This window comes from Oryza brachyantha, chromosome 2, assembly GCF_000231095.2.
Source record: "Oryza brachyantha chromosome 2, ObraRS2, whole genome shotgun sequence".
NCBI lineage: Eukaryota > Viridiplantae > Streptophyta > Magnoliopsida > Poales > Poaceae > Oryza > Oryza brachyantha.
In genome coordinates, this window is record NC_023164.2 from 2,526,616 (window position 1) to 2,546,893 (window position 20,278).

At 40.5% G+C, this 20,278-nt stretch overlaps 3 protein-coding genes across 3 annotated transcripts; all 3 read left to right on the top strand.

Moving 5' to 3' along the window:
• Window positions 1-2,252: 2,252 nt before the first annotated feature.
• Window positions 2,253-5,507, top strand: LOC102718149 (protein JASON). Its single transcript, XM_015833564.2, has 8 exons — window positions 2,253-2,361; window positions 2,449-2,506; window positions 2,633-2,703; window positions 3,707-3,799; window positions 3,906-3,949; window positions 4,036-4,855; window positions 4,931-5,013; window positions 5,100-5,507. Exons 1-8 carry the CDS (start codon window positions 2,302-2,304, stop codon window positions 5,134-5,136), a joined length of 1,266 nt encoding a protein of 421 aa, XP_015689050.1. The 5' UTR covers window positions 2,253-2,301; the 3' UTR covers window positions 5,137-5,507.
• Window positions 5,508-9,825: 4,318 nt separating this feature from the next.
• Window positions 9,826-15,057, top strand: LOC102718430 (putative E3 ubiquitin-protein ligase LIN-1). Its single transcript, XM_006648287.3, has 7 exons — window positions 9,826-10,862; window positions 10,952-11,093; window positions 12,187-13,160; window positions 13,289-13,433; window positions 13,521-13,772; window positions 13,874-14,183; window positions 14,631-15,057. The coding sequence occupies exons 1-7, from the start codon at window positions 9,877-9,879 to the stop codon at window positions 14,738-14,740; spliced, it is 2,919 nt and encodes a 972-aa protein (XP_006648350.3). The 5' UTR covers window positions 9,826-9,876; the 3' UTR covers window positions 14,741-15,057.
• Window positions 15,058-17,506: 2,449 nt separating this feature from the next.
• On the top strand, window positions 17,507-19,647 carry LOC102700402 (O-fucosyltransferase 23). Its single transcript, XM_006646866.3, has 2 exons — window positions 17,507-17,669; window positions 17,908-19,647. Exon 2 carries the CDS (start codon window positions 18,028-18,030, stop codon window positions 19,351-19,353), a length of 1,326 nt encoding a protein of 441 aa, XP_006646929.1. The 5' UTR covers window positions 17,507-17,669; window positions 17,908-18,027; the 3' UTR covers window positions 19,354-19,647.
• The last annotated feature ends 631 nt before the right edge of the window (window positions 19,648-20,278 follow it).

The window sequence follows — 20,278 nt, forward strand, 5'->3', positions numbered from 1 at the left end:
TCTTTTGCCTTGGCGGATAGATAGAAACGCTTTGATCTCAATCCAGGAGCCGGATAAGTGATTGACTCATCGCTGTGCTGCCTGGTTTCTTGCTTGACTGTGCTGCCTGGTTTCTTGTTCAACGGTTGGAGTTTATAGATCTGGAAGCCTCATCTACACTGAGCCCCAACCCATATGAATTAGCATTATGAACCATTTCTGCACCTATCTCTCGACTTGATGCTGCTGCTGCTGCTGTTTAGGTGTTGCTACTACCATCAGACATCAGCAGTGGTTTTTTTTTTTATATTTTGGTCCTTTTTGAAAACCTGTTTTATAAATAGACTCTTAAAAAAACTTATTATACGAATATATCTTTTGACTGTGCCAATATTACTGACGCCGACGTTGAATAGGATGATGCTAATATCGTTAGCGCCGTCCTCTGGCCACATGAGTATGGCGTGAATAATGCTAGGAGAACATCGCTAACGATATTAACGCCGTCCTATTCAATGTCGGCGGCAGTAACGTTGATGTGATTAAAACGCATATTCATACAATAGAAAACAATAAGTTTTTCTAGAGATTTTATAAAATGAGTTTTTAAACTGACAAAAAAATGTCAAAATTCCAGGACATCAGTCCATCTTGGATGTAGTAGATGCCCATTCAGAAGGGACAAGCAATGTGGCAGCTGTGTCAAATCGAGTGATCGACCAGCAACTCTGAAAACGATGTAACCAAGAAGCAAACAACAATGGAACTGTGCAAGCCTCCAATAATAAAGATAGATGAAGCATTCCCTTTTGTGAAAGCCAGTCTGGAAACTGGAGCACAAGTTCAAAATGAATTGAACTGATAAGCGACTGGTCTGAATATTAGTAAAAGATGAAAGAATAGTTCATTTTGTGGTAATTGAAAAATAATTTACCACCCATTTGAGAATAGCCGTACGGAATGGAATAAACCATTAAAAATTTGGCTTAGCATCAGCTGGTTCCATACCTATATATCTGTGACTGATTCATTCTAGCTAAACAGGCTATCTCTGTGACTGATTCATTTCAGGGCTTATTTAGTTCCCAAATAATTTTTCCAAAAACATCACATCAAATCTTTAGACATATAAATGAAACATTAAACATAGATAAACTAAAAAAACTAATTACACAGTTATGTGAGAAATCGTGAGATGAATTTTTTGAGACTAATTAGTCCATGATTAGCCATAAGTGCTACAGTAACCAACATGTGCTAATGACGGCGTAATTAGGCTCAAAAGATTCGTCTTGTGGTTTCCAGACGGAATCTGAAATTTATTTTTTCATTCGTGTCCGGAAACCCCTTTTAATATCCGGTCAAATATCCGATGTGATGTTTTTGCCAATAAATTTTAGCAACTAAACGCTGCCTCCGTTAAACCATCGCTGCTTGGCCGTCTGTATAGGCCCCAGCCCATTAAGGCCCTGTTTTGATTGGAGGAATTTCAAGGAAATTGCGAAGGATTTCATTTGGAAAAAGGAATCACTGTTGCACCGTTTGGACTTTGGAACAAAGAAATTTGTGAATAATATTCCTTAAGTTTGAGTTCCTTTCGTGCACTTGTCAGCCCTCATCGTTTAGCTTTTTCAGAGAAAAAACCAGACAATATATTTGAATAAAAAATAATTATAAATAAAACTTTTAAATCACTATGGACGCATATATAAAAGTTTACCTATAAATTACTTTTTATTTACAATTAAATCGTTTTGAGCGCAAGCCTATATCCTCCTCGCCTGATCCAGTCTGCCATATGAACCACAACAGTTGCCTATTAGATCCAGTAGTTTTCAAGGGTCTGTTTGAAGGAGATTAGATTCTGCCAACCGTAGCTTCTCATAAAATTTTCAGAAATCAAAATCTCTCCCAAACAGCACCCAGCTTCGGAGTATCTAAAGTTATGTAGAATCCAGAAAAATGAATTAGAAGTAGAAGCTGACTATAAGATAAGCTGCAAGACCCAACTTTTTTCAGATTATAAGATAAGATGCTGACTGCTTGTTAATCTTAAGCTCACCGAATAGTTCCCAGAGGGCCAATCAGCCCACCAAAAGCCCAGTCCAAGAAGTACTCGCCAAAGGCCAATGGGCCCACCAAAAGCCCAGCCCAGCAAGCCCACGGCCCGTAGAAAAAGGGCCCACCAAATCCCCCCTCCCCTCGTTCCTCGCCACTTTCCCTCTTCGCTCCGTCTCCATTCAAATCGCCTCGTCGCCTCGCCTCCGCCATTTTCACCCCCGCCTCCAAATCCCCAAACCCTTCCTCCGCCGCGGCGGCGCCATGGGCTGCTTCCTCTCCTGCTTCCGCGCCGGGGCCGATCCCCCCGCCGGTGGCCTCCGCGTAAGCCACCCCCTTCGCCGCCTCCCGATCTGTGGTTCTGCGTGGTGATGATTTTGATGGTCTTATCGTTTTTTTTTGGTTGATCAGGATCCGCTCGTGTGGGAGGAGGGCCGGCTCGGGGACGCCTTCTTGGACGACGAGACGAGTGGGTTTTGTTTTTCCCTTTTCCGATTTACGTTTTCGCTGTGCCCGTCGGATCGCGGGTGAGGTGAACCGAGATTTGTGTTGGTTTGATTTGGTGTCGCTTATGCGTGGCGTGGTTGATCTGCAGAGGTCGAAACGAGCTTGACGCTGGGTGGGAAATGCAGCGATGGCGGAAGCGTGCGATTTTATCGGAACTGGGTAGTATATCTCTCGAATCACCGTGTTTTTTAAGAGTGATTTGTATCAAAATTGGACAGTATTGTCGGCGAGCAGAAGCAAAATTGGACCTCAGAGTGTAGTTCACAGTGTAGGCTCATTTTGCTGTCACGTATATACTGTCTACTCTCTTACAGGTGCTGGGTTGCGATCTGTCCTTGAGATGTTGGACTGCTAGTTATGCCAAGATCACATTGGTTGGCAATTTTGTAGTTTAGATCCAATGTTTTAACTCTTGCTATGGTCCAGCATCACTAGGCGTGTATACAGTTCACCACGAAAGTTACACTTCATGCTTGCACCTATCCACACAGCTGAATTTTACTGTAATTCTTAAGACATTTTCAGAATTTGTAAATGTGTGCCAGGTCACCAACTCGTGTGCTCAGCTGTTCCATCCATCTCTATGTCAAGTTCTTTTGGTACTAACCTAGTAACTTACTATAGATGGATATTGGTAATACTCTGATTATCATATCATATCCAGAACTCTAGATATATATCATGTTACAGTTATAATAGCAATGAGTTTTTGGCAGGTCTGTAGCTTATAACTCAATGATGATCACTTGATCAGTTAAGGTTATAATTTTCATATATAAATCGCATTGATATATTGTACTGGTTTTGACCTGTCAGTGTACTCACTCAAAGTACCATAAAGGAGTCCATCCACTGATGCCTAACTTACTGTGTCTTATGTGCTTTTAGAATTGATGCAAACTTTCAGCATTCAAAATATTCATCCCATTTTGTATTTAGTATAACACCCTTGAACGTTCTGAAAGCACTTTGGATGGATAATATATTTCCTACATGTACATGTGGTTTGCATTTTCCTTATGTAGTTATGTGTACACTACTTAGACCATACTGAAGTTTGTATGATTCTCTTTTAACTGTTAAACGTCATAGTTTGTAAATACATGTTACATTATGTTCAATTTAACTGAAATTAATTTTCATGCCATCTTTCTATAACCAGGCAAATTATCTGAAATCCTGTGGTGCGATAGCCGAAACCCCACCAGAAATTCTGAAAGGTCCGATCCAAACCACTGAAGAAGAAACTAATGGGGTGAGGAATGTGTTTCTGCATCTTTGTTTCCTAAAATTTGCTTCTGATATTTTTATTTTTTTTAACACATAATGTAAGGTCTAGTGACTCGTCTTGCTTTGTACAGGTGAATAAAGCGACAGTGGTATATGAAGAAAACTTATCTGAAGGGTAAACAACAGATACCATTCATTTTCGTTAATGTAACAATCTTGCATACCACTGTCACAAGCAATTCTTTCTTTCTTGTGATACAGGTTCAATTGTGATGATCATAGTGCTTTGAAACATGAACAGTACATTGATGGAGTTGCCGATCATTTTCTCGAAGTTGAATCTGTGCCTCAATCATCTTTACAGGGCAAGTCTTCAAGTCATAACATAAAAAACCAGCAGCTTGATTCTAGTGATTCACCTTACCCAACCCCTCTGGTTCTCAGAGGTCATATGCAAACTCCTGGAACACTGACTACTGCATATAAGGGGGCTTTAAGGTCTGGGAAGCGCGCAAGGGCCAACAAGCAATTCATCTATCCTGTCCTCAGACCTATCGAGAACAAATTACAGTGGATGGAATTAAGAGATGACTCTTCACCTGTGCTGTTATCCAATCCTCCAAAGAGAAGATACTTGAGCACAGATTCTAGTGAGAAACCTCAAGAGATCATTAAAAATTCAATGGCTACACGGACAGAGCAGACAACCTCTGCCTCCTCATTTCATGATATTACTGCACAGCAGGATCAAGGGGTGATATCTCCGGATGAAACCAAGAGTGAGAACGACAACCGAAAGCTGTTAGATGATGTAGATCAATTGAAATACAATGCAGACAGTGCGAGGAAGGGTGTTGCAAGCCTTTCTTGTTGGCTTAAGCCTCCATCTTCAGATGGTGGGAGTCAAAGTGACACAGAAGGCAAGGTGGGAAAGCAAAGATGCTATGACAATAGTGTTTTTACAGACCTGCCTATCTTTACAGCTTCTGGTCTGAATTGGGACGATGACAAGCCTACTCCTGTGTTGCCAAAGCTGTGGGATGGTAATGGTATCCCAAACACAACTACCAAGTACAAAGAGGTATATACTTTCATACGATGCTCTCCAAATCTTGCACTTATTTGCCTACTTACGCTGTTGCTTTGCTGTTATCAGGACCAAAAAGTCAGTTGGCATGCAACTCCTTTTGAGGAAAGGCTGTTGAAAGTTCTGTCCGATGAGAAACCACATCATCAAAGGTCTCCTGCTTATGCTCTAATCATAGTCTGCAAGCTACTGTTGCTTGGAATTACTACTAATATTGACATGATGATTCTTGCACCAGGAAACTCAGCGGAAAGCTGATCCAACTTGATGAATAAACCAACTAAAGAACCTTGCAAGAAGAGTATCATCCTCATAGCATCTGCAGAATCACCATCGTCCTTGAAACAGTCTGAGCTGTGAAAGGGCCCCAGCTTTGGGTCCTCTGAGATGAGCTCTACAAGATGCACATCTTGTCATCTGTACAGCATTCGCGAACAGGATTTCTGAGCTACATTCCCGTCTATTTCATTTCGGACCGTTATTGTGAAGTTGTCAACTTAAGTTGTCGTTTTGCTAGTTGCTACACGTTGCAACATTCTCCCCTGTTAAAAAAAAAGATGGTATAGCTGCTGCATCCTTTGAACATGAACCGCTAATTTTGGTTCTTGATATCAATAAGAACAAAACTTTGCTTATAGTTTTCTTCATTTCTGTTGCCATACCCTGCTGGCATTTCTACTCTACTATCTACCTTCACTTGTTTCTCCTTCATTTCCTCACACAATGAACGTAACACCGAAACAAGTGATTTCGAATATAACGAAACCATCTAGGAGACTAGGACAACCTGAAATCTGAAGTATTTTGGTTGCTACCACTGCTCAATGGAAACAAATCCTCTCTAACTTACTCTCCTCTGACTCCGAGTGACTGACTCGTCAACTTGCCAACTATGAGAGTCATATACTAGCGACCCAAGCTTGAGGATAGCACATCAAAGAAGCCTGCTCTTATCTGATACCATTCCTTTTCTTTTTGTACTTTCCAGGTAACTCAAGGAAAATAGTGGATCCAATGCAATCCAGTCAAAATCCAAGCGGTATCACAGTGTGCCAGACTATAAGACTGTTCCTTTTGGCATGCTAAGCTGCCAGTGGCAGAACCTGCAAGCCGGAACTTTGTACTAAAGAGGAGCAAATAGCGCTTGGAGATGCAAGACAGCTGTACTACAATGCATAATACATATATCCATGAAACTTCTAGCCAATTATCGCCAAATCATTGAGACATTTTCGTCGATTAGCAGCAGGCACAGCAACTCGAGCTGTTCTTTCTCTGTTCTCTCGAGAGCTTACTTTCTGGGTCACAGGCTCACAGTAGCTGACCTGATCTGACCACATGTTTTACAGTTTTGGTCTCAGGAAATCTCACCCCAAGACACAGCAATATCTCTGCTTCCTGAATCAACCTGATGGCTAGCTCAGGCTCAGGCTCAGTGGAAAGGACACATGGTCCAGTTTACAGTCTTGCACTGTGGCAAATTGGACATGGCAATGGCTCCTCTACCGAACAAACTAACTACGGTGGTTGCAGTGTAAAGTCCAGATCACAGTGCCACATTAAATTACTTCTCCAGACAGATCATCCTCGTCAGACCAAACGCATGCAGATTCCGGAGAGGTGAAAAAAAAAGTTCAGTAAAATACAGGGAGGTTTAATTTACAGTGATATCAAGAGAATAATCCAAGACGGTGGATGGAGAGGTTAAAACCGTGGGCTCCCAAATCCCAATCATGGCAAGACTCTGGACAGGCTCCCTGTCACATTCAGATCGAATCAAACCACCACAAAACAATAAATGATGGGGCAGTGAATGTATGTGCACCTACACCATGAACCAGCCAGGTGATCTTGTTAGAGGCAGTTAGTACTACTGGTAGCAATGTAGCAGCATGCAGGTGTTCAAATTGGTCACATATTGTATTCCCTGATGGAGTGATGGCTGCAGCGTTTGCAGATGCAGCTGCATGATCACGGGTAAGAACTGTTCCTTTTGGCCAAACCCTGCTACACCTCTCCACTACATCCATGTCGTTTCCGTTGCAACTTGCATCCATTTTTTTTTGACTGGCTACAGATCTTGCATTGCAAACACTCTCCTCCTGACCCCAAGTTGATGCATGAATCTTTAACCCTAGTAGATTTCGCTGGCATCCCCATTCATCCGTCTACGGGCTTTGTGGGTCTCTGACACAGAAGCCGGCTTATCTAAAACAAATTTGTTCATGCCAGCCTAATCTACTCCCTCCGGTTCCATAATTCCTGATGTTGTAGATAATGTTAAAATCGTACTATTAGAGCTTTGACTATCAATAACTTAAAAAAAAATATTGTTGAAGACACTAAAACATGATGTATAGATTAGTCTTAGGAATTACTTCGATAAAATTAATTTATTACATATTTTTATATATATTATAGTCAAAAAAAATGTTTTGAAGACCGTGTTATCATATAAATGTCAAGAATTATGAAACTGGGAGGGAGCACTACAATATGTACTACAGTCCACTGAATGTTTTCTTGCTCAGAGATAATTTGCTATGGATTGCTACCACTGTTTATCTCTTACTGTAGTAATGTTCACTTGCTCAGTTTGGATCTTTGCATTTGAGTTAAAGGCCATGGGGCCAATGTGTTTTCTCCTTGGACCAGCATGCATGGGGGTGAGTGAGTGCTCTGCAACTACCTGATCTCCAGCAAGCAAGCAGACAAAATGCAAGATTGGAACAAATAAATAGCTACGCCCATTTGAGTTGGGCAAGCTGCCAAAGGGTCTGCTGGCTGCAAGCTACACCCCTGTCAGTATCTAGGCATGTTGATCTGCAAAAGGGTCATTAGTTTTGCAGCCTTTGTCTACTTGCTGCTTGTCTCTGGCTTTGACATTAACTAATTATCCTCTCACTCAAACACACACACACTTTGAGTCACTTTGTAAATCAGTTCAAGTTGGTGATTAGAGGCAGTTCAACCAACCTCACATCACATGTTGCCCTTACTCTAATTAAATTAATACTACCTCAGTCCCATAATAACTTTATTTTTTATTTTTTCATGTTCAATGTTTGACCATTCGTTTTATTTAAAAAATTTATACACAAATTTAAAAATTTAGTCACGCATAAAGTACTATTTATGTTTTATCATCTAGTAAGAATAAAAATATTAAACGCAAAAAAAATTAAATAAGAAGAAGAGTCAAAATATTGTATTAAAAAATTGAAAAATGATCTTATTTCGAGACAGAGGTAGTATCGATTGACCCAGGTCGATTGATGGGATTATGTGATGTTAAATTGTTAATATATAGCTTCACTGTGCCTACGTGCATGCAGGTGTATTTTTGGAGATTCGTAGACGTTCTTGCATGCCGTGATGTTCAAGTTGTGGTTCAAAATTAGGAGAGGTTTGTTTGTTTCTTCTAGGATTTGGATTAGCTAGCTTGTGTACAAACCGAGACAAAAGAGGCACATTGTCCTAGCAACCTAGCTTCCGCCTCAGATATCAAAATGCTGCTTATTTCAGACTCACGCATAAGAATTCAGAAACATACGGATGACAGGTAATATAGGTGATATATTCATATGACACAGTTCAATTCTTGCGTCTAAATGATATTACTGTCCTTGCCCTGATAGAAGAAAACACTAGTGATGTAAATTTTGATATCATTTAAGATAATGATACCTACACTATCATTCTTAAGTACTGTAAAATTACTTGGCGTGTAGATCACTTAGCTCTTGGATCTATCTTTTGTACAGCTGGATCTTAACCAAACAATTCAATTCCACCTCAAACATGCTAGATTAATCTGAAAAAAAAATGATACATAGGATGTAGTGTAGTTCACCCGCTCTACAATTTCACCCTAAACCGCTAGCAAACAAGCCTGGAGTAATGTTGTGTTCTTCCTCCTAGATGTTTCTTGAGCATCTATAAGAGAATGCTAATATTTTATTTTTTAAAAACTTGTATTGAGTTTATCTAAAAAATGAGCATAAAAATCACACACTCCTCCAACAGAAATCTAAAACCGAATAAGTTGTATTAGAAACACATTTTTCCCCTAAATTTAGAATACACGAGATCTAATTTTTAGATATATGTAAATATTAGTAATGTATTTGACAACCTGTCGGAGATATATTTTGTAGCCTAATTCATAAAATTCAGTTTTAGGGATCAATTTTATACATCTTTTAAAAATGCTCTTAGTTTTTCTCCGGTTTTTTCTCAAACCCTTCTCAGACCGCTAAAGAATACATTTTCACATGCTTTTATAAAAAAATCATCCATTTCACATTTCGAAATAGATTTTTTGACTTTATAATAGTTAATTCTATCATTTACATAATTAAATAACTATTATAAAAATCGTAAAATCTTCATCATCATCCATCTTTGACATAAAAGTAACTAACTAGAAGAGTGGGCGTTGGCACACGTCGTGAAGAGCGAGGTTGCCTGTTTAGTTCTCAAAAACTTTTTCTAAATACATTATATTGAATCTTTGTACACCTTAACAAATCATTAAATATACATAACATTAAAACTAACTAATTACACAGTTATAGGAAAAATCGTGAGACAAATTTTTAAGTTAAATACATGATTAGCCATAAGTGCTACAGTATCAAACATGTACTAATGACATATAATTATGCTTAAAAGATTCGACTGACACTTTTCAGATAAAATCTAAAATTTATTTTAAAATTACACTATATTTAATATTTTTAATATGTAATCGAACGGGTGGACGCGACCTCCCAAAAGTTAGGCCTACGGAGAAACAAATGGAACATACAGCGAAAACAATGGCCGTCCGTCACCTTCCCGTTGTCGCGCGTGCGCGTGCGTGCGGGCCACTGACATGTGGGCCCCACAGCTTTAACCCCTTCCTTCCCTTCTTGACCTCCTCGCTCTCTCTCTCTCACCGCGCTCACCATTTACGAGGGCGACGAGCCGATGCTTCTTCCTTCGCGACGCCGGCGAGCCCACCACCACCCGCGATGACGACGACGACGACGACGACGACGCCGCCGCCGCCTATGCCTCCCTCATCGTCCTCCCTCCGCCACCTGCTCGAGCAGGAGCGCCTCGAGGTTCACTCCCTCGCGGCGCCGCGGAGGGCGCGCTCGGGCAGGCACTGCGAGGAGGGTGGCGGTGGCGGTGGAGAGGAAGAGGAAGGATGCGATGGGGGAGGCGCGGCGGTGGGCGCCGTGGTGGCGATGCTGTCGGGGTACGTGGGGCGGTTCGTGAGGGACGAGGGGTTCAGGCGCGGGCTGCGGGAGAAGTGCGCCGCGTGCCTCGCCCCCGCCGCGTCGCGCCGTGGCGCCGGCCACGCCGTGCTGGCGAACCTCGAGCTGGGGATCGAGAGCATCGAGCGCCTCGCCGCGGAGGGCGCCGCGCCGGCCCAGCGCGACGCCAAGATCCGCTCCCTCCGCAACTCCATCCGCCTCCTCAGCGTCGTCGCCTCTCTCCACGCGCCGCCGCCGCGCCACGCCGCCGCCGCCCCCGCGGCGGCGGAGGCCCACACCTGCGGCGTCCCCAACTCCCACCTCTCCGCCTGCGCGCAGCTCTACCTCTCCGTCGTCTACAAGATGGAGCGCAACGACCACGTCTCGGCGCGCCACCTCCTCCAGGTGTTCGTCGACGCGCCCTACCTGGCGCGCAAGAACCTCCTCCCGGACCTCTGGGACCACGTCTTCCTCCCCCACCTGCTCCACCTCAAGGTCTGGTTCACCGGGGAGGCCGACCTCGTCGCCGACTGGGACGCCGACGACCGGAGCCGCCGGATGAAGAGCCTGCAGAGGCTGTACAACGATCACCTCAACAATGGCACGGCTCAGTTCGCCCTCTACTACAAGGAGTGGCTCAAGTCTGGAGCCGAGGCTCCTCCTCCCCCCACCGTGCCATTGCCCTCCACGCCGGGAGATTGCGATGTTTGGGACAAGCATTCGTCTTCCTTGCGCAGAAGCTCCATCAACAGAGGCCTGTGGGTGAAACTGCACTTGAAAGAAATTCCAATTTCTTTTTATGAATCAATCTGTTTTGATTTTTCTTGAGCTTATCTGAATTTTGCAGGTACAATGCGGTTTTCGGCACAGCAATGGAGCTGGGAGATGTCAAAGATGCAAAGCTGGATGATGAGACCCAATTGGTTCTTGAGACAGATGCTGAATTAATGGACAATCCAGGTTGCCTGAAGATGGGGAAGCTTGCTCATGTGAGTCAACAGTCGCTTTTTTCAGTACACTGATTAGCCTCATAATGGTGTTTATATTATTCTCTTGGGGTCTCAGATTAGTACCATCATGTTTTAGACAAGAGACAAATTATCCTCATTCATTACACTCTGATAATTAAGTTGGTGTCAAGGGGACAGCTGGTTGAGCCCCTGGAATAATTTTTGTTTTATCTACTGTTGGGACAATACAGCTTTGGCTGCATATTCGAGCTATTTAAGTGCTTGGCCTTGTTCGGTTTCTAGCTGCCATTAAACTGAGGAACACCGTGTCTTTTGTGCCTCGTTTGATTTACCTTTTGCCAAGTAAGTATGTGGGTAGTAATTTTGGTTTAGAATGCGAACTGTTTTCACATTTTGTTACTGCTTTTCTGAATATTCCTATCCATCTGGTTGGATTATCCATTCTATTATAAGTGCAAATTTTGTCAAAATATATGAATTCTCCTTGATACCTTGCTAAACACAATATCTTAGCATTCTAGTATAGGGGACGCAGAACTGGCACTTTCTAGTATTGCAGCATTGAAGCAGAAAGCAGTGACATACTCTTTGTATTAGTAGTAAATTACACTAGAGCGTGGCTACAAAATGGGGGCTATGTTATCAAAGACCATACTTGCAATCTGGACTTATTCTCCTAGTGGGGTGCATTTACAGTGATTTTAAATGCAGATAAGGTGAAAATAAATGAATTATTGGGCCTGGATTTGATGGGCTGGTCATTAGTTGTAATATGTAACCAAAACTTGCGAACTTGGGTCAAGTTCGAACTTCAAAGGTTGAATCCAGAGTATCCTAACAGCCTTTAAATAGGAAACATGATTTCAATTCTTGATTCTAATCCTACTTCAGTGATCCAAATGGACTGGTGTAAGAAAAACCAGAATCATTTTAATAGAATTGAGACAGCTTTAGAGTCCATGTCTACCTGGTGCATTTACCATTCCTTGACATTAATGTCTGAGCTTGCTAAGTTTTGGCGTTCATTTCTTACATAAGCTGAATAGTCTAATCTTGTATAAATGTATATGCACTTGGAGTTACTTAATTTGTGCCTGTTTTGAGTAGACAGAGTAACATGGGGCTCCAAGAAAAGCATTCAGTTATTCGAAAAGATGGCAATATTCCAGAAACAGCACCAACACCACGCAAATCCTATTCTCTCCGACTATTCTCATGTCGTGGAGATCTAACCAGGAATGTTATCAACCACCCTAAGCTACCAAAGAAGGAAGTCGTATCTGTCGAAAAAGAGGTGGAAAGCAGTGAGGTAAAAATGACTCTAGAACGAGCAGTTTCAACGGTATCTAGTTCAGACAGTCTAACACAGTGCGAGTATGCTGTGCAAGAAGTTGCCAGAGCATGTTCAAACTTCAGAGAGGATCCAAACCTTGGAAATTGGCTGTCATGTCCATCCTTTGTTCAAGGGCTTCTCGAGGTCACATTCACTTCCAAAGATGATCTAGTACTTGAATGTGCAATCTTGATAATGGGAGAATTGGTTTTGAGCAATGAGGTGAACAGACAGATTGTACTTAATGCAGATCCACAACTTGAAGTTTTCTTGAGACTTCTGAGAAGCAAAGAGTTGTTCCTGAAGGTGGCCGTAGTTCTTTATTTGATGAAGCCTAAAGCTAAGCAAATGTTGTCATTGGACTGGATACCACTTGTACTGCACATATTGGAGTGCGGGGATGAGGTGCAGTTCCTGTCTTCTGTGAAATGCGCTCCAAAAGTGGCTGCACTATATTTACTAGATCAGCTCCTTATGGGATTTGACGTTGATAGAAATGTTGAGAATGCAAAGCAGATGATTGCTCTTGGTGGTTTGGACCTTCTCATGAACAGAATCGATGGCAGTGATTCCCGCGAGAGCAAAAAGTGCATCTCTCTCTTAATCTCATGTATCCAAGCTGATGGCAGTTGTCGACACTATTTGGTTGAAAAACTGAAGAAGGAACCTATTGTTCAACTTCTTGTAGGAAATCAGAAGAAGACTAGTGCTGCTGCCCTTAACTTGCTGAGTGAACTAGTCTGCCTTAATAGGTACTTATACATTGCTGATATGGTGTATACTATGACATTTTGAAAAAAATAATGGTTTATGCTGTTAGATGCATGTATACTAAATCATCCTTTGAATTGAACCTGCTTCTTAATGATTCTTCAAACAGAACAACCCAGATTTTAGAGTTCCTCAAGGAGCTGAAAAATGGTGGCTGCTTGAATACAATGCATATTCTATTGGTCTATCTCCAACAAGCTCCTATCTCCCAACATCCTCTAGCAGCTGTCATGTTACTCCAGCTTGATCTCCTGGTAACATCTTGATAGATGAATCTTTTCTTCCTTTGCCAAGCAAGAGTTTCGTATTTGTACATTCCCCATATCATAGTATTCTTGCAGGGAGATTCTTCGCAGTACAGTGTTTACAGAGAGGAAGCAATTGACGCTATGGTGGCAGCTTTGGAGCGTAGTTCACACAGCAGAAAGTTGCAAGAACAGTGTGCTCGAGCTCTCTTACTCTTGGCAGGGAGGTTTTCATCCTCGGGGGAACCGATTGCAGAAGCATGGCTACTAAAGAGAGCAGGCTTAGATGACTCCCTGTCCGAATCCTTTCGAAGAACAGAGATATTCAAAGATAAGAGTGCAAGGGTGGTATGTTGTCATGCTCCAAAAAACTATATTCTGTAGTTTATACCTTATAATTTGGACTTGAAGCTATCTTCTATTAATCTGCATTCTATCTCAATCACCAGGAAGAAGAAAAGATAGTTGAGGAACGTCTGAAGAAACTTGCCCTCATGTTGCTAAACAGTGGGAACAAAAAGTTCCTCACGGCACTATCAAACTGCATATCTGATGGAATCCCTAGTTTGGCCCGAGCGTGCCTCATCACTGTAACATGGATGAGCAGCTCCCTCTCCCCACTGCATGGGTGCAATACGTTCCAGCCTTTAGCTTGTTCCATCCTTGCAACTAAGCTTCTGGATAGCCTAAGCTATGACAGAGTTTTGGAAGAGAGGGTGCTTGCTTCACTGTCACTGTTGAACCTTGTGAGACATCCAGGTATGTTTCTTTTGACCATCTCACATGTTCTTGTGAATGGAATTTCTTTTAATTTTTTCTTGTACTGTTTTACACTTGTTAGCTACAACTTTCAAACTTGATACACTCAGCATGCAGTCATTTCTGCCTAGCATAATTTGAGCATAAATTTGACTGCCCTTGTGAAATGTTAGGAAATTTGCTTTGATCTGGCTATAAATTTAGTGTTTGATATTTTCAATATTTCAGAATAAAATTCATCTGAGGGTGTACCATTTCCAGAGTGCTGTTGGAAAACCTCTCAAATATGAGTTTATTTTTTTGTCTATGATTTAACAAACTTGCCTAAGCAAGCCAGAACAATGTTGTTTCTATAATCATGTAAAAGATCCATTTTTTCCCAATAATCTTACATCCACAAAATCGCTTCAAGCTGCATTGTTTTAAGGCAACCTTTCCTTCTGACAGAATGCTTAGAGAAGCTTTTCCCACTGAAGAAAGACACAATGGAGTCATTGCAAGATCTTGCAGAAGTGACATGGACTGCAAAGGAGCTTCTTTTTGCATGCTGTAGATGACAGCCATCGGAAGAAGAACAGTTTCTCAATGTCGAAGAATAGTATTTCAATGTGGAATTAGTGATTGCTTAATTACAAGCAGTGCAATTTCTCACTGCTGTACACATTTCTTTTCTTGATTTGTAAATCCCTAGAGTTTGTTTTCCCTTGTAAAGAAGTTATCTGGCAAGTGGCTTGCTTTCATCTGCTGTACATTGAGCAATCAGATGCTGAAATCCAAATCTTTTCTGATACGCCCGCCTAAGCAATTCATCTATTTTTACTACTCCCTCTGGTTTGTAATAGCTAACACCGTTACTTTTCGACGTACATTTAATCATTTGGCTTATTCAAAAATATTACACAATTAATATTTATTTTATTTATGTTTAGTTTGTTAATAGAGATAATTTAGTATGACTTAAATTTTACATATTTACACAAAGTAATTTAATAAGATAAATGGTTAAATATATGTAAAAAATAATTGCATCACCTATTGAAAACCAAAAGGGGTAGTTACTGGCATGTGACACGCGTTACAACTAAAACATAGTCATGAGCTCCCATTGTTCTTATAAACTCAAATTTGAATTTCAAAACTTAATTTATGGTTTTTCTTATCATGGTCTATTTTACAACTTTTGTATTTGAGACACTGTGAACAAATATATAAAAAATATTTATAAATTATATTTTATTATCAAAAATGTGATTTCGTCTTTTCTCTTAAAAAACCGAAATGATGGGAGCCTTGCATTCTAGACAGGACCCAGAGATCCAAGCAATTAGCTGGAGAGGATATAGAGAAGGTGGTGTTTCTTAGTGCCTGTTTGTTTTCAACCGGATTTTTTTCAAGTCCTTGTCACATCGAATGTTTGAACATTAAATATAGACTATTAATAAAACACATCCCATACTTTGGACTATTTCGCGAGACGAATCTATTGAGCCTAATTAGTCCATGACTGACGAATGTAATGCTACAGTAAACATTTACTATTCGTGGATTAATTAGTCTCAAAAAATTTGTCTAATAAAATAGCCTTTATTTATACAATTAGTTATCAATTTATATTTAATACTCCTAATTAACGTCCAAACATTCGATGAGATAAGAGACTTAAAAAAAGTCTCTGGATTCAAACAGCTTCCGAAAATTTGAGGTAGCTAAAGTTTTTTTCTTAAGTAGCTTCAGTTGGCAGAAGCTTCCGAAACAAGCCTCAAATGCCTACATATTTTTCATAAAATTTTCAGCTATTTTAAAACATATATTGAGACAAGTTATTATTGCAAAGGGTTTAGCTGGACTCGTCCTTTTACGTTGAATGATTTGTGATAATCATTTAAGGGTACGAATGAATATATGAAACATTAAAAATTAAAAACAGATTCATATATAAAATTTTATTTAAAAGAGTCAATCCATTCTATGCAATACACAAAGCACGAGTTACACAATATGCCACTAACAAAGCTCAATTCGACAAATATACCATCCAACAACCCATTTTCTTCCTTACATGACATCGTCGTTAGTCGATCATCAAGGGTTGAAACTACCTCTAGGATAAAATTGAGATTTTGCACACTAGTTCGTCACATAAAATATTATTTGATGATAAGAAAACACTTGAGATTCTATCTTTCATCAATAAAAAAGTATTTGGATCATGAGTCATGACTAGGAAAATCGAAGTGTACATATCATACTCTAGGGGTCGAATGGATATTTTTTCTCTCTTGACAAGTTTGACTAATGGTTGACTAACGGCGATGACATACGATGAAGTAAACAGCTATTCGATGACATAATATAGACATATAGTATTGAGCTTGTCAGTGAAATGTTATAGTAGAGTTCTTGCTTTATCGATGGTGCAGGGTGGATTATTTCTATTTTAAAATCGAACTTATTAGGAAAGCAGAAAGTATACGTATTGATTCATCATTTCACTCATTTGATTAGAACCGGGCCAATAATTTTAATTTCGGAAATGGTACACGCACAAAAAGAAATTCTTATACTATTTGGAGAAACTGATATGACATACTACTCTTGCATCTTAATTTTCTATGACTACAAACTAATTAAGACGCACAAAAAGAAATTCTGTAGAAACTGATATGACATAGTACTCTTGCATCTTAATTTTCTATGGCTACAAACTAATTAAGATGACGATGGTAGAATTGAAGAATTATCCTTTTTTTATGATAGCAATCTATGGAAGTAAACAAATGATTTAACTTTACATTTTACTAGAAAGAAAAAGAGAATGAACCTTTGTGAATCAGTGTCATTTTTTGGTTTTTACTGAAAAAAATAAATAACATATTTGCAAACGAAAGCTAATTTATAAATAGAACATTTATATATGTGTTTTTAATGATCTAAAAGCAAAGAGCGAAATAAACGATATATTTGTAAAAAAAACTAATTTATGAATGAAACTTTTATATACATATTGTTAGCGATCTTAAAAAAAAGTATAGAAAATTAAACTACGATGAAAAACCATAAAATCAGTTCTAAGCTTTAGATTAAAAATTTAAACTTTACCTTACAAGTATAAACAAAAATGAACAGATAATGCTCTATATATTTTTCGCTGAACACACCGATTAAAAGCTTGGCAGCCCTAAATCAAAGGGTCAAAATATGAAGCAAGTGGTAAGATTTCTGTGTGCATAGATAGCATAGCACTGCCCCACTACTCTTTTAATTTGAAAAAAAAATACACAAAAAGTCAGCGAAAATGGCGAATGACCAACCTGCCCTTCTTCTCCGCCATCTTTGCTTCCATTCCTCTCCATCCCTCCCGCACGCACGCACCTACCCTCCGCCATCGCCGTCGTGCTCCGATCTGCAGCCTCCCCTCCCGAACGCCTTCGAAGGGGGCGGGGCCGAGCTGCCCCCCATCTCGGTTCGAATCGAATCGAATCGAAGGTACCACCGATTCTTCTCTGCTAGGTCTGCGTCTCCAATTAGCCACTTTTATTGTGGATTTCTTCGATGCGTGTGCGCGGCGTGCTGGAGCACTTGCTAATGGCGGCTTCTGCTTCCAAGAAAAGATTTTGGGTTCTGCTAACCCCCCATGCCCCGCGTTAGTTTAGTTAGGTTTGTTTTGTTTGGGTGATTGCTGTTTCCATTGAACTGCTACTGTATTGTGGCTTTGCATTTTCAGGGAAATGCTTGTGATGCTCGAGATTAGGTGTGTGATGACGAGATAATCTTTGCATGCGATGCTGGGTGGTAAAAAAAGGTCACTTTAGGATGAGATTGGTTTGAACCATTGCTTCGATCAATGAACATCTTACTAGAGCTAAAGCATCTCAAGCACATCAGCTTGCCGGCGCGGCCTGTCATCTGCAAAGGACTGCTTATTGTGATTGCCCTCATTGTGTTGAGGGCAATTGTAACCCCGTTTCTCGCCGTTAACTCGTCTGAGAAGGAGGGTTTTTATGACTCGACGACCGATTTGCTGCCTGGGATTAGGCGAGACAAGTTTATTGAGGTTCCGCAGATTATATGGGGGCTGAACAATCAGAAGATTGCATTTGCCAGAGCATGCTTGACGGCGAGATTCCTCAACCGGTCTCTGCTCATGCCTAGCTTGAGTGCTTCACTTTTCTACAAAGAGGTTGACTTGCTGCGACCAATCACTTTTGACAAGGTGTTTGACTTTACCAAGTTCAATGCCCGTTGCCAGGGTTTTGTAAGGTTAGCTCGGTATTCGGAAGTTTCAAATCAAACCAAGCCTTTCAAACTCCAAAAGGGAAGTGGTAGAAGGTGGACAGTGGAGAAAGATTTGGATCAACTACTACAGTACAGAAGGGGTGAGGCAGATGACTCCGAAGTTATTGAAATCATCGGGAAACATCCATTTTTGTGGCCTGACCACTGGCCAGTGAAAGACTATGCCAGAATTTTCGATTGCCTTGCCTTAGCTCCAGAGATAGAAGCTGAAGTGGTTAAGGTCATATCCAAGATTAGAGAGGCAGGCCTAAAAGCAAGACATGAGGCTGGTATTTCTCATAATAAGCATGCAAAAGAAGGTACAGTTAATCCACCTGTGCCATATATTGCTGTCCACATGAGGATAGAAAAAGATTGGATGATCCATTGTAAGAAGTGGGAGCAGCGTTCCAATTCGAATGAAATCTGCAGCAGTAAAGAAGAGATCATTCATAAGGTCTCGCAGATCACTGACCTGCGTCGGCCAGTTGTGGTTTATCTTGCAGTAGCTGACAGCCTTCTTGAAGATGATTCGATAACTAGTGGCTGGAGAGTGGGCATGGTTGCTTTCGAGAAGAAGAGACTTGGAGTTACTGACATCTATAATAGGCAACCCTATCTTATAAAGTCTGCTATTGACTTCGAGGTGTGCGCGAGAGCAGACGTGTTTGTTGGCAATAGCTTCTCAACATTTTCCAACCTTGTAGTGCTGTCAAGAACTCAAAGGCTATATGACATGGGAAAGGCAAGCTCTTGTGGGGAGAATGTCGGACTTTCATCCTACGCATACAATGTTATCGGAGACGATGGTGGGCCGCAGAGATGGATGACGGATATGTCAGACACAAGCCTCCAGAACTTGAGTTACGGAACAAATAATATCTCATGCCACTGACTTATGACATAAAACACTTGACTGAACACGATCATACACACAATGGATGATTCTTGGCAGAATTTTATCTACAAACAAAGGACCATGTTAGAAGGTGGATATCATCATGCCACACCTGTGAGACTTTGGCCAAGAATTGTCTGTAGACCTTTGTCAGTATACAAAAACAGTTCCCTGAAGAACATTGACTTGTATTGAACAGTCTTTAGTTTGTAAAGTTAAATATTGTGTGGTACTTTGTACTTCTCCGTAACTCTTTTATGCCATGGTTTCAGAAAGCAGCTTCATACTGGATTTTTTTTTTCCCGAGAGGCTTCATACTGGAAGTTGATGGTGTCACTTTAACGAGCATTTGCATGAGGTGTATTTGTTTGTCTGCAGTTATTATGACTTACCAAGATCTTGATCATCAATACTGTGATACCTTCCTTAAAATAGAATTCAATTTGGACGTGCGTTAGTTTCAAAACTTAGTTGAAACTATTACTGTGGTAAGAAAGAGGGCTAGTTGATGTACATAGATTTAAATTTGAGAATGAACAATATTCAATCTTACAAACAACCATTGGCCTAGTTTCATCAAGGTTTACAGTCCATGCCACAGTATTTTGCCGCTGGTCATGCGTTGAATTATTTAGAATTGAGGAGAATTGGCACTGCATTCTACCGCCGATAATTTAGGTTAGTTCACTGGTACTCTTAAATATCAACCGTATTTAGTTCGTCCCAAAGAAAAGGGGCGTTTTGTTTATTTGATCAGGAAATTATCATGGGTGATTGTTTAGCTAATTCATGGAAAAAAAATCAAAAAACATATTTGTAAATAAAAAATAATTTATGAATAAAACTTTAACATACAAGCTTTTATCGATCTAAAAGCTAAGGCTGTAAAATAAAGTACGATAGAAAAAACCACAAAATTTAC